Raw genomic sequence first — 12,474 nt, forward strand, 5'->3', positions numbered from 1 at the left:
TTCTGCAGCCTAGCAAGACTCTTGTTTCAAAACAAAAAGTAAAATAGGGGGGCTGAGAGTGTAGCTCGGAGTTAGAATGCACCTTGGTTTTTGCATATTAGGGAAAGCATCTGGTTTTTTATTTTCTGTGATATTTCTCTGTGTATGCTGCATTGCAAGTTCCGATCCCACTCTTGATGGCCCCGGCACTGGCCTGGCCACCTGGCATACTCTGATGCTGGCCTCGCTGGCTCCAGCACCGGCCTTGCCTTATGGCTGGCCCCAGCACCAGCCTAACCCCTTGGCAGGCTCCAATCCCGGCCTCACTGGCCCCGGCACCGGCCTCGCCCCTTGTATATCCTCACAAGTCTTGTATTCCATTGTAATGTATGACTACAATGCACCAGAAAAAATATATATTTTTTTAAAAGAATAAAATAAAATAAAGAATGTCCCTGGGTTCAATCCTAGTATCAAAAAATAAAAGAAAGGAAATTTTCAGAGTTTCTTCTTGTTCTCTTTGAGAGACATTGGCTAGTCTAAAAAAGGACACCACAAAGCCAGGCATGGTGGCGCACGCTTGTAATCCCCGCGCTTGGGAGGCAGAGATCGCGCAGGTTCGAAGCCAGCCCTGCACGCTGGCTTAGGAGACCCTGTTTCCAAATAAAAATGTAAAAGTAGGTCTGGGAGTGTACCCTGGAGGTAGAAGGGCTTCCAGGAACCCCAGTACCACAAAAAAAAAAAAAAAAGACACCACATACTATAATGAATTCAAGCGCTCAGTGATGTTACGGCATACCAGTGAAGTCCACTAACTTGGTATATGTGTATGCATGGGTCTAGGGAGGTGATGTTTCTTTATAGCTTTTTCATTATGAACATGGCCTAAAATATTATTATTTTTGTAATGTGGGCAGTTTGTGAAATAAATTTTTATGTTCCTTAGATTATGGGCTGATAACTTATTTCATATGTGGCTCTTATGAATTATACCTCTATCCAAAAATACTAAGAGATGATATTTAAATCATTTATTATAAGGTATTTGAAAATCCATAAATGGTGCCTACTTTGGCCATTTATGACTCATTAGGACTCATTTCAAATGTGAGTCTTCATTAAGGAAACTTGAACACCTACTATGTACTAAGTCACTGGCAACAAGGACTCATAATTTCCTGTGTTGTTTCTATAGATGAAATGTATGGTCTTTTTTTTTTTTTTCCAGTACTGGGGGTGGAACCCAGGGGTATTATACCTCTTTGAGCTACACTCCCAGCCCTAATTTTTACTCTTTATTTTGAAACAGGGTCTCACTGAGTTGTGAAGAGCCTGTCTAAGTAGCTGAGATTGGCTGTGAACCGCGATCCTCCGGTCTCCACCTCCCAAATGCTGGGATTACAAGCGTGCACCACCACGCCCGGCTTAAGTGTGGTCATTTTGATGGACCGAGGTAGTGGGATGTGAGATTCGGGAATGCAGTTAAGGGTTGTACATTTTTGCTTTTCTACTATCTTGATGGCTATATACAGAGTCTACCAGCTGTACGCATAGATAGGCCTGCTAAGAGTACCTTATTCCAAGAAAGCACAGGACTTCAATGTACAATTTCTGCCCCTACTTTGTACCTAATTGTCTCTGCACCACTTTCTAGTCTTGTGACTGTGGGCAAGTTCATCTCTGAAGTCTCTCTGCCAAATGGCAATAGTGAAAGATTTATGATCACAGATATGAAAAGTCAGAGTCCAGCACTGGGCCTGTTCTACTCCTTCAGTGAATGTCACTTGGCACTGAGTCTTACCTTTGCAAGCACTAACTCCCATTTGACCGAGAAGACAAGGTGGGTGACGGAGAGTTCTGCAGATTCCCTTCCTTTATGTGGTGGAAATGATGGTGAAGGAATCACACCACACAGACCTGCCCTCTCACACTAGTCAAGGGGCCATTTCCTGTTCAAGTCTTCTCAGGCATCACTACAGAGCTGAGCAGACGAGGGAGCCACTGGGCTCCCTGGACCCCCATTCTACCTGGCTGGCCTCCCCCAGGAAGGAGTGTGAACAACCTCGCCTCTCCATCCTCCAGCCTCAGAACACGCTGATGCCTCTGCCTGTTGTCTCTGTGCTGCCGATGCTAGCCCCAGGCAGAATTAGGGACTCCTTCTTTATACGCTGACACACTTGAACCTCTATTACAGCACCTCTTTCATAATGCTTTTGTGTTGAAGTTGATTGTTTGCATTTTGATCTTTCTCTCTCTATTTTAAACTGCTCCAGGGCATGGCACGTACACATAGTGGATACCCAGTAATTGTCAGATTAATACAGATCACAGAATAGAGGCAGCTTCATGTGAGCTAAGAGCACAGATTCGGAAGCCCCACTCCCCCAGCCCAAGTCCTGGCTCTGCCTCTAGCTCTGTGGCTATTACAAGTTTCCTCGCTTATAAAATGGGGACAGTAATGCTACCTACCTGATGGGGCTGTTGTGAAGATTAAATGGGCTGAAATATCCATGAAGTGTTGTACACCATACTTGGCAGATAGTAAGTGCTAATTAAGTGGTTGTAATAGTGGCTCTTCTCACTTTAATCTAAGTTTACTGCTACTTTGTGTGTGTATGGGGTTGGGGGTTACTGGGATTGAACCCAGGGGCATTCTATCTACAAGCTATATCCCCAGCTCTATTTCTTTTTTTTTTTTTTTCTTTTTTTGGTGGTACTGGGGTTCCTGGACACCTCTCTACCTTTGGGCTACACTCCCAGACCTATTTTATATTTTTATTTGGAAACAGGGTCTCTTAAGCCACCATGGCTGGCTTCGAACCTGCGTGATCCTCCTGTCTCCACCTCCCAAGTGCGGGGATTACAAGCGTGCGCCACCATGCCCAGCTCCCCAGCCCTATTTTTTTTATTTTGAAACAGGATCTTACTAAATTGCTAAGGCTGGCCTCAAATCTTCAATCCTCCTGTCTTAGCCTCCCAAGTACTGTGCCTGGCTTACTGTTACTTCCTAAGTTTGGGTTTGCACAACAAAACTCTACAGAGAAGAGGTTTTTTTTTTTCTCTCTCTCTCTATGCATGCAAATTTAGCAGCTTACCACATGGGTTCCTTTGTTCTTCTCCATGTGTGGAGACCTGACCATACTCATGATTCCATATTCGTTTATACTTGCTTGCTTTTTAAAGCTGATTCTAACCTGGGCACAGTGGCACACATTTGTAATCTCAGTACTTGGGGGAGGCTGAGACAAGAGGATTATAGGTTTAAGGTCAGCCTCAGCAATTTATACTCTCAGCAACTTAACAAGACTTTGTTTCAAGAAAATAATAAAAAGGACTGGTGTGTAGCTCAGAGATCGAACACTCCTGGGTTCAATCTCTCGTACCCTTTCCAAAATATTTGCAAAGAAATATATGTATATACACTCACACACACACACACACACACACACACACACACACACACACATCTGCTTTTACTAGACTAGAGGTAGCAAACAGACTTTTTCTTGAGTGCCAACTTTGATCTGTTGATAACAGTTGTGTGGTAGGAGGGCTCCTTATACCATATCCCAGCTCTACTATCAGTTAGTAATGCCTGTCACAGGTGCAGAATGGAAGAGTGGCTGCATACTTGCTGTTGCTATATTTAAATGAATTGATCGATCCCCATGTAACTCTGAATTTTTCTTTTTCATTTAAGATTGAAGAAAAATCTCTTTCCTACTCCTAGCACAATGGGCTTCTTTAGCGTGTAGTCACCACACCATAGCCCTGCCTCTGCTTTGGTAGCTAGAGCTTTTCTCCTGGCAGTTTTAGCTGCTTTGATGTTTTGAAGTGTCAAATCTTGGCAGGAAAGCTTGTTACCCTGGTTAATAGCTTATTCTAATTACTCTAGCTCTTAGGTAGCTTAAAAAATACATGGAAGGAGAGGAGATTAAATAGGTGGTGCTTGCCTGAGTGAGCGTCCTCTGGTTGGATGCTGCGCTCTGTGGAGCGCCTCCCCTCACCTCTTCTTCCCCCTTTGCTCCATGTCCTGCCTGGTTTTTGTTTGTTTGCTTCTCCTTCCCTTTTCCAAAAGATAACAGAGAAGGAAGCGAGAAAATGAGTCCAATGAAATGAAAAAATCTTCTTGAAGAAAGATTGTCCCCCTTATCTCTCTAAAAAGAACCACTGCATTTCAGCATCTAAGACAAGCAGGGCCTCTTTGCTCTTTTCCTTCTTTCCACTCACACATCTGGCATGAGAATATTCTTCTCAAATTGTGAAAGCTAACAACTTCCCCAAGACATGGCACATCTTACACAACTGTTCTACATAGGATGATTCTTGATTCTTAGCCAGGCATGGTGGTTCACACTTGTAAGTTTCAGACAGGAGAATTTCAAGTTCGTGGCTAGCTCCAGATACTTACTTAGTGAAGCCTTCCACAATTTAGTGAGACCCTGTTTCAAAAGTAAAAGGTCTGGAGGTATAGCTCAAGATAGAATGCACCTTACTGGGTTCAATCCACAGTACAGGGGGGGAAAAAAAAGACTTAGAATGACCTGTATTTAAAATGCATAATCTGAGCCCAGCATGGTGGGGCATGCTTGTAATCCCAGTGCTTGGGAGGCCAAGACAGAAGGATTGCACAGGTTCAAATCCAGCCTCAGCTACTTGGTGAGGCTCTCAGCAACTTAGTGAGACCCTGTTTCCAAATAAAATATAAAATAGGTCTGGGAGTATAGCCCAGAGGTAGAAGAGACTGTGGGTTCCACCCCCAGCACCACACACAAAAAAAGTGTATAATCTGGTGTTTTTCCTTACTCTTTGTTTTATCAATTTCTTTATGTTTATGTTCAGAGGCGAAGTCTAGATACCTCTAGCTCTGTGAAGCAGATGTTAGTTTGATTGCTTAACATTCCGAGTTTTAGGATGTGGAGAATGGCTGTGACCATCTGATTTTCCTCTGCCTGCTTTTAGAACTTAGAATCCCAGTACACTTTTTAAAAGAAATTTGCAGCCTCTAGTTGTGGTCTAGTAAACAACTACAGTTTATCAAATGTCTGGTAATATTGCCTACCCTGCCTCCTGGCATTGGTCTGCAGACAGTCTCACATTCCTCCAAACATCTACACCACACCTGCTCAGAACCAAGCACAGTAAGACACAAGGAGCGGCTTCTGATGTGGTTTCTGGTCTTGTGGAGCTTGGGTCTGAGCCTCATGCTCCTGGTCTCCTAGGAGCATCTTCCTCTTAGATCTGCAGCATATCAGGCAGCCAGATGTGGGGAACAGCTCTGCTCTCCACGGTCAGATGATGGAGGTGGTGTGGCTGAAAGGCGTGGTTCTTAGCTTGTATCTTGAGGGGGGCCCTCGTAGCTTCAGAAAAGAGAAAGTGAGGCCAGCTTTGAGATGGCCTAAGCTGGACCAGTGTAGCTGAAGGAGGAACTGAGGAGAGTTTGCTGCCCCTCCAAGGATGGTAGTTCCTCTAGAATTATCAGTGTCAGAGCTGGAAGAGGGTACAGGGATCTTGTAGTCCAGCTTCTCATTTTACATGTAGATGAAATTGAGACCCAGGAGAGGAAGTGGCTTGCTCACATCAAAAAGAGAGTTGGTGGAAGACCGTGCAAATATGTGAAAGGGGGGAATGTAAGAGAAACAAGACTCAACCACTTTTAAGCCAGACTTTCGGAGATGTTGCTCAAATGGCATGTAAGCCTTTCCCTTTGACTGGCAGTCATTACTTTCTTGCTGAGGATTTCTCGTGTATTAAAGACACTATAAGACCTTAGTTAAATGTGACTAATCCCCAGGAAGTGATCAGATCAGTGTTTCTTTTAAAAATGACGTTTTTCCAGCCTAATACCTCTCATGCCTTAAGCATGTAATAAATTTTGTGTGGTTTTATTTCTGTTAAAAAGTAAATGATTACTTACTGTTACGAGTATTTAGTCCCAGATACTTGGTCACCTAACATCAAGGCAAATGCTCATCTACATATTGGGCAGTACCAACAGGGACAGTGTCTCACCAGTTCACAATCCTCAGCACAGTGGATGGCACGGGTAGGCACACAAACACTTTCTTAGGTAATTCATGCATTGTGGAAATAGTGGCCTTTATAGTCTGACAGGCCTCGATGTGAGTCCCGCTCCCATCACCAGCGGTGTGGCCTTGGGCAAGTTATTTCACCTCCAAGAGTCATTTCCTTGTCTGTGAAATGTGGCGAAGAGGCACGTCTGTGCGCATATTCCTCTAAAACAGTGCTTTGCCTCAATCCAACATGGAGCCTGGCACACTGTGGGGACTTTATTTTTAAAGGGGAAATTGTTAGTTTTAATTCATGGCAAATTGTAGGGCTGCTGTTTGGAATCAGCTGAAGCACTGGAATTGAAATTTTTGACTGTCTGCATTATCTCTGGGCATTACCTTAAACTAAAAAGAAAACGTGTCCTTGTGATTTTTCTACCTTCATCACTGATTACTCTCCGTTCATGTCCTGCCCCCACGCCTGTCCTCCTGCTCTCCCTCAGCCTCAAAGAAAACTAATGGAGCCATATATAAAGCTTCAAGATATAACTGACCTTGTGCACCTTTAATTGAGGACAGGATTTGCTAAAGTGCGGCCAAAACCCCACCAGTGGTTTACTTTACAATCTGTATCCTGGCTAGACTGGCTGTTGGCTGTATAATTTGTCTAGTTTTGTCTGGAGTCTTAGACTATTCAGCTGCTTCAGGGCAAAATCTTTTGGGGTGTCATTAAAAGGGATTGATAATTGGCTTCTGATGAATATTCATTGTGACTAATGACTTTGGGCAAATTTTACACATACTATCTTTCTATTCTCCCACAGAGTGAGATTTTGATAGGATCATTTTCCTCAACTTGCACTTTAATTAAATATTCACAATACCCCTTTGTTGACAACTCTATGTATACTTTCGTTATTTTAAAATCCCGTCTTCTGTAGGGAATGAGCATAGTCACATAGGACTCTTCATTTTGAAATAGGGCATCTTAGAGTTATTTTCAAAATAAGTGGCTCGTGATACTTTGCAGGACCTTAATACATTATTTCTGGTTCGCATAGGTATATGGTCAGTCTTTCCTTTATCAACTTAGCCGGCTATTGTCAAGTACCGATGCACATCATTTGTGCTCTTTGGTATTTTGGAAAGGAGCCAACAAACCCCCTGTTTTGTTTGTTTGTTTTCTTCATCACATGGTGAATGTATTTTACCCCAATTGCAGAGATTTGCCCTTTAGAAAACCCTGTAATGAAATGATCAAGCACCTTGAAAGCTTACTTTTTTTTTTTAATGAATGAGTAATTTTAAAACTTTGGCATTTAGCTTGGTAGACTTATTTTGAGGTGAAGGAGACATGGAAAGAGTATTGTCGGAAGGTAAAGTTTTAACTCCAAATAACCTCAGCTAAAAAGAATCAGGTAATCAAGTTCTGTATCAAATAGGGCCATTTTATCCAGTGACTTTTTCAAAATTAAAAATGAATTCATGCCGGGCGTGGTGGCGCACGCTTGTAATCCCTGCTCTTGGGAGGCGAGACAGGAGGATCGCGCAGGTTCGAAGCCAGCCGCGTGCGCTGGCTTAGGAGACCCTGTTTCCAAATAAAAATGTAAAAAATAGGTCTGGGAGTGTAGCCCGGAGGTAGAAGGGCTTCCAGGAACCCCAGTACCACCAAAAATTAAAAAAAAAATGAATTCATGTTATGTTATCTTGTGTTTGTGCAGCCGCTTATAGGGTTTTTGTTGTTGTTGTTGTTTTTGTGGTACTGGGGATTAAACCCAGAGGCATTCTACCTTTGCGCTGTTCCCCAGCCTTATTTTTTTTTCTTTTTAATTTGGAACAGTGTCTTGCTAAGTTGCTGCAGCTGATACTGAATCTGATTCTCCTATCTCAGCCTCCCAAGTATTGGGATTACAGGCATGTGCCACCATACCTGACACCTCATAGGTTCTGAGGTATTTTATTTATATTTGATGTGTTACAGAGTTCTAGAGTGGGCATATTACTGAATGAAAGACTTGATCTTCCAAAAGTGGCATATCCGTGTGTCTAAGTTTGTCATATTGTTTTTGAGTTGGGGTCATATGCCTCCCTCTGCAGTGCTCATGAAAAAGTTCGTGTAGTACTTTGAAAGATAAGCCACAAATATCTTTATGTTGCGAATGTATTCTAAGTAGGAATTTTTTTATTTATTCAGGACACATCAAATTAACTGGCACATACTGTGCCAGTGAGATGATGGGATGAAGAGAAACAGGGCTTTGAATACTCTGCAATCAGAGGAGAAACTGCAGAAAATAACAGTCCAGTTAATAATGGGGGGGGGGGTGTTCCCAGGGGAGTCATGGCAAGGTTTCAGAAAGGAAGGAAGGGAATACTTGTGCAGAGCCCTGAGAGGGGGGTTTGCCAGGGAGACAGATCTGGGCCAGTTGGGGGATGAATGAAAGAGGTTATGGAGGAAAAGGAGTCCATAACTCCTTGTACATCTGTAAATGATATATTCAAGTGGTAAAACTGGAGAAGCCAGCTGCAACTATGGTCAGAGATGTTGCTCTACAGGTAGACTGGGAGCTGGTGGAGACATCCGGTCCCAGCCATGCCCCAAGACTTCAGAATAGGAAGGATGTGACTGGCCCTGCACTTTGAGAAGAAGAATCTGGCAGCTAGTTAAAGGATGAGCAGAAAGAGCTGGGGCTGAAGGCCAGCGGAGCCCTCTAGCCTGACTCAGGGTAATTGGAGTAAAGTTGGTTCCTTCTTATTCACTCAACACCAGCAAGGTTTTTCATCTCTAAGAAAACCTGAAGGGATTAGTCATGTATATACATATGACAGCCTCCTTAATCAGAGACCATACCAAAATAGACTGGGAGAGATGGATTGGACCTTGGAGCCTTGGCGGAGTCCCCGGGAGCAGCTCTCAGGCACTTGCTGCCTCCTCTCCTGTTCATGGCATGTACCTGATTTAAAGAACAGGGTCTAGAGGGAAAAGGAGGTGGGGAAGTAGTGCCCTGGCTTTAATACACAGCATTCACAACTGTGAAACATCAGCAGAATATCCAATTTAAGGCTGTTCATGTTACACTAACCTCTGGGATTCTTTTAACTGGGCCTTGGCACGTCACTCTTTCGCCACGTAAATGTCCTTCTGTCAGCAAAGGCCAGTTAACAGCTTCCAAAAGAAGCCAAGTCCTCATGGGAACAGGCTTCCCAGAAACCAAAGAAACATTAAAGAAAAAAGACAGAAAGAAACATGTGCTGTTGGCTTTTGTCACTTCATAGCTCTATCTCCAAAGGTTGGCGGGTTTTCCTTTCTTTTTGCCATGTTGAATTTTGTAGTGTCCCTTTTTATTATCTTTGTTTCCTGATTTTTTTTTAAATCTATCAAATACTGGTTTAATGATATCTCTATCTTCTTAAAAAGAGAAATTAAAAATAGGGACATGTCAAAAGAATAAAGAAAGGAAGGATTAACCAGTGAACGGTGCCAGAGCAATTGATTAACTATGTGGAAAAAATAAATTCTCACCTCACTTCTTAAAACTGAATTAATGCCAGATGGATTAAAGAGGTAAGTGCTAGGAGAGAATTTGAGGACTTTCTTAGGCTAAAAGTGGTGGAAATCGCCACCAAGGAAAAAATTTGTCTACATGATTTGAAACCTTCTCTCCAATCAAAAATCCAAAGAAAGTTAAAGATAGATTAATTCAAAAGCACTTCAAAGGGTTGGTATCTTTTGCAAATCATCAGTGCTTGTTTATACCTATCAGTTTATGAAAAGACAGTAATTTAAAAAGTGGCCTAGAAATATGAATAGACCATTTAAGAAAAGTAGTTAAAAAAAAAGATAACCAAAAATTTCAGCTTAAATCACAATCAGAGGAATAAAAATAAAAGTAAGGTAGGCAGAAGTTTGAAGCTGCTCAGCTGATGGCAGAGCTCAGCTCTGGTGAGGAGCAGTGCGCCCAGTGCCCAGCATGACCTCAGAGTGGCAAGGGTGAGCCTCTGTCCTCCTCTCTTTATTACATTAGCATACTCCTGATATTTACACTGTTGCGTTTATTAAGTGCCTTAAAATACTCACAAGCTTTGTCTCTGAATTCTTAATCTAGGAACCACAGAGGAAAATTATTGACCTGGTACATTATATAACTTAACAATGAAAGAGTAGTTAAATATGAGAAATTCATTGAGTATCATTAAAAGATGTGTTTTCTAAGACTGAAGATGTGAGAAAATAGCATAACAATGTTTTTAAAAGAGGAAAGGAACAATATATTTACAGTAAATTTGATTTTATTAGAAAAGTGCTTATGTGTGTCAGACCCTAAAATCTTCAGATAGTGATACCCTGATGTCTTTTAGATTGTATTGACAGTGTCGACTCTTTATTTTCTTTTACCCGTTTCTGCATTTTCTAAGTTCTCTACTGTAAACGTGTACTGGTTGTCTTTTGTTTGTTTGTTGTGGTTGTGTTTTCCTTGTGTGGTGCTTGGGATGGAACCCAGGGCCTTGTTCATGCTAGGCAAGCACTCTTCCCCTGAGCCACACCCTCAGCTTTGCACTAGCTTTATAATCAGAAAAAAATTAAATAAAACCCTTCCAGAACTTGCACTAGAACAATTAAGTCAAATTAGACTTTTCAACTTATATTTTAAATACACTGATGAGTAAGTAATTGCATTGCTGAAATCAGTGGCAGTGCTTCCTCATTTTGATTTTTGTGGCTCTGAATCTCTGCTTTTCTTCTGTTGTAGTTGACTGCCTGCATCCATGGTGCGGCCGCGATGCTCTACCCCATGTACTGGCAGCATGTCTACATCCCTGTGCTGCCCCCACATCTGCTGGACTACTGCTGGTAAGGCTGGTTCCCCTGCCCTCTGCTTTACCTCCTCCAGGACCAGCACTGTTAGGTCTGTAACTTGCATGTGACTCTTAAATAAGTGACTGTAAATTAGGAATACTCACTCTCAAATAGCATAGCTGTTAGACCACCACCTGATTGCATGGCCCTTCTGTTTGCAAACAGCTTTCATACACATCGTGAAATGCTGAAGAGTTCAAGAGAGTAGATATCGCTTTTCCCATTTCTCAGTTTGGAGAAAGCAAAGCACCAAAAAGTTGAGTGCTTTTTTTCCCCAAAGACAAATTGGAAACTGGCGACAGGAATAGTTGAGTTCCCCGAGGTCGGCAAGTCTCAGTTGTGCCCCAGCACATCCCATCAGACATGCCTTCAGCTGTGGTCTGGAAGTAGAAGCCAGACTTCAAAACCCTCTGGAGCTTTTTTATGAGAATTTCACTGTTGAGCGCAACATGTTGGAGTGGAAGAAAGGAAGCAAGCTTTGGAGTCGACTCGGGCAGCTGACTTGCCTAAGATTTTCTCTCCTCATCTGTAAGATGAAGATGTTCAATACATAATTATGTAAATGAAACAAGACAACAGATGAAGAATACCGTGTCTAAAAGCTGGCTCGTGGTAGGCGCTCAGCTAATGTTACCACTGAAGTTTCATCTTCCCCACTGCCTGTCTTCTGTAGATGATGGGGGGGGGGAAATGGTCTATGTGCCCAACGGAATCCATTCTCTTTAGGAATAATTTATTACTCTAACATAGTGTTGTAAAAGAAATTATCCCCAAACAACTCGTGTCGGCAAATGTTGACAAGAGAGCACAATCTATATGTAGAGAGGCTCTCACTGCCTGCCTGGATTGGAGCGCTTCAGGAGAAAGGCATGCACGGTTGGAGGGGTAACGTTACAGGCCTGTCATTTAAGAACAGATGGCTCAGGACATTTACATTGGTCCCCTGTGATTGAGTCCAGGTCAGTCATAATGTTTGCTCTTTGCAATCATCTCACTGAAAAGGTTCAGCTGAGTGACCAAATTGTCCTAAGAGCTTAAAAGCATTCTAGTCTTGTCTAATTTGAAGGTGTTGGGCTTACCTTCCTCTCAAGAGGCCATGTGTGTAACAAAGACGTAATACTAGGCCAGCAAATAAAAAAGAGTGATCCTATCTTGAGCACAGGTCCCAGTAAATCTTATCTCTTATTATTATATATAATGACATAATTATGATATATCTCTCTTTATCATATACTTTCTTATCAAGGTGGGTCTTCTCCAAAGCTGTCTCCTACCTTTTATGAGATTAGCAGACTGTCTGTTCCCTTCCATGTAGACTATGTGATCCTGGTTTATTTAAATTTCTTTGTGATTTATGGGTGAGTAGGCCACAAGTTTTGTTCATTGTATCTCTTTATACCTTAGTTTATTTTGGAAATTATTTTCAGCTAATGTTGCCTTCCAGGTACTACTTTAGGTTTTACTTTTCATCTCTTTTGGAGTAGGCAGGAGATATTATAGTTTTTGCTGATAAGAAAGGAAAGGATGTCAACTCCTCATAACACATTCCTTATTCACCATTAAGCATCTGAGTTCCCTCCTGTCCTCAGGAGGTGTTTTCAAATCTTGGGGCCCCTCCTAGGTCCC

The 12,474-nt window shown here is 42.3% G+C and overlaps 1 protein-coding gene across 5 annotated transcripts in view; it reads left to right on the forward strand.

Moving 5' to 3' along the window:
* DENND1A (DENN domain containing 1A) overlaps positions 1 to 12,474 on the forward strand; it is a gene marked incomplete at both ends in the record, with an annotated part of 564,729 nt that overhangs the window by 326,471 nt on the left and 225,784 nt on the right. For all 5 annotated transcript variants that reach the window (XM_080708699.1, XM_080708698.1, XM_080708700.1 and 2 more), the window contains one exon: positions 10,742 to 10,842. In XM_080708699.1, coding sequence (XP_080564825.1) covers positions 10,742 to 10,842 — 101 coding nt within the window. The remainder of the gene's footprint in view (positions 1 to 10,741; positions 10,843 to 12,474) is intronic.

Source organism: Muscardinus avellanarius (assembly GCF_963383645.1).
Source record: "Muscardinus avellanarius genome assembly, chromosome: 13".
NCBI lineage: Eukaryota > Metazoa > Chordata > Mammalia > Rodentia > Gliridae > Muscardinus > Muscardinus avellanarius.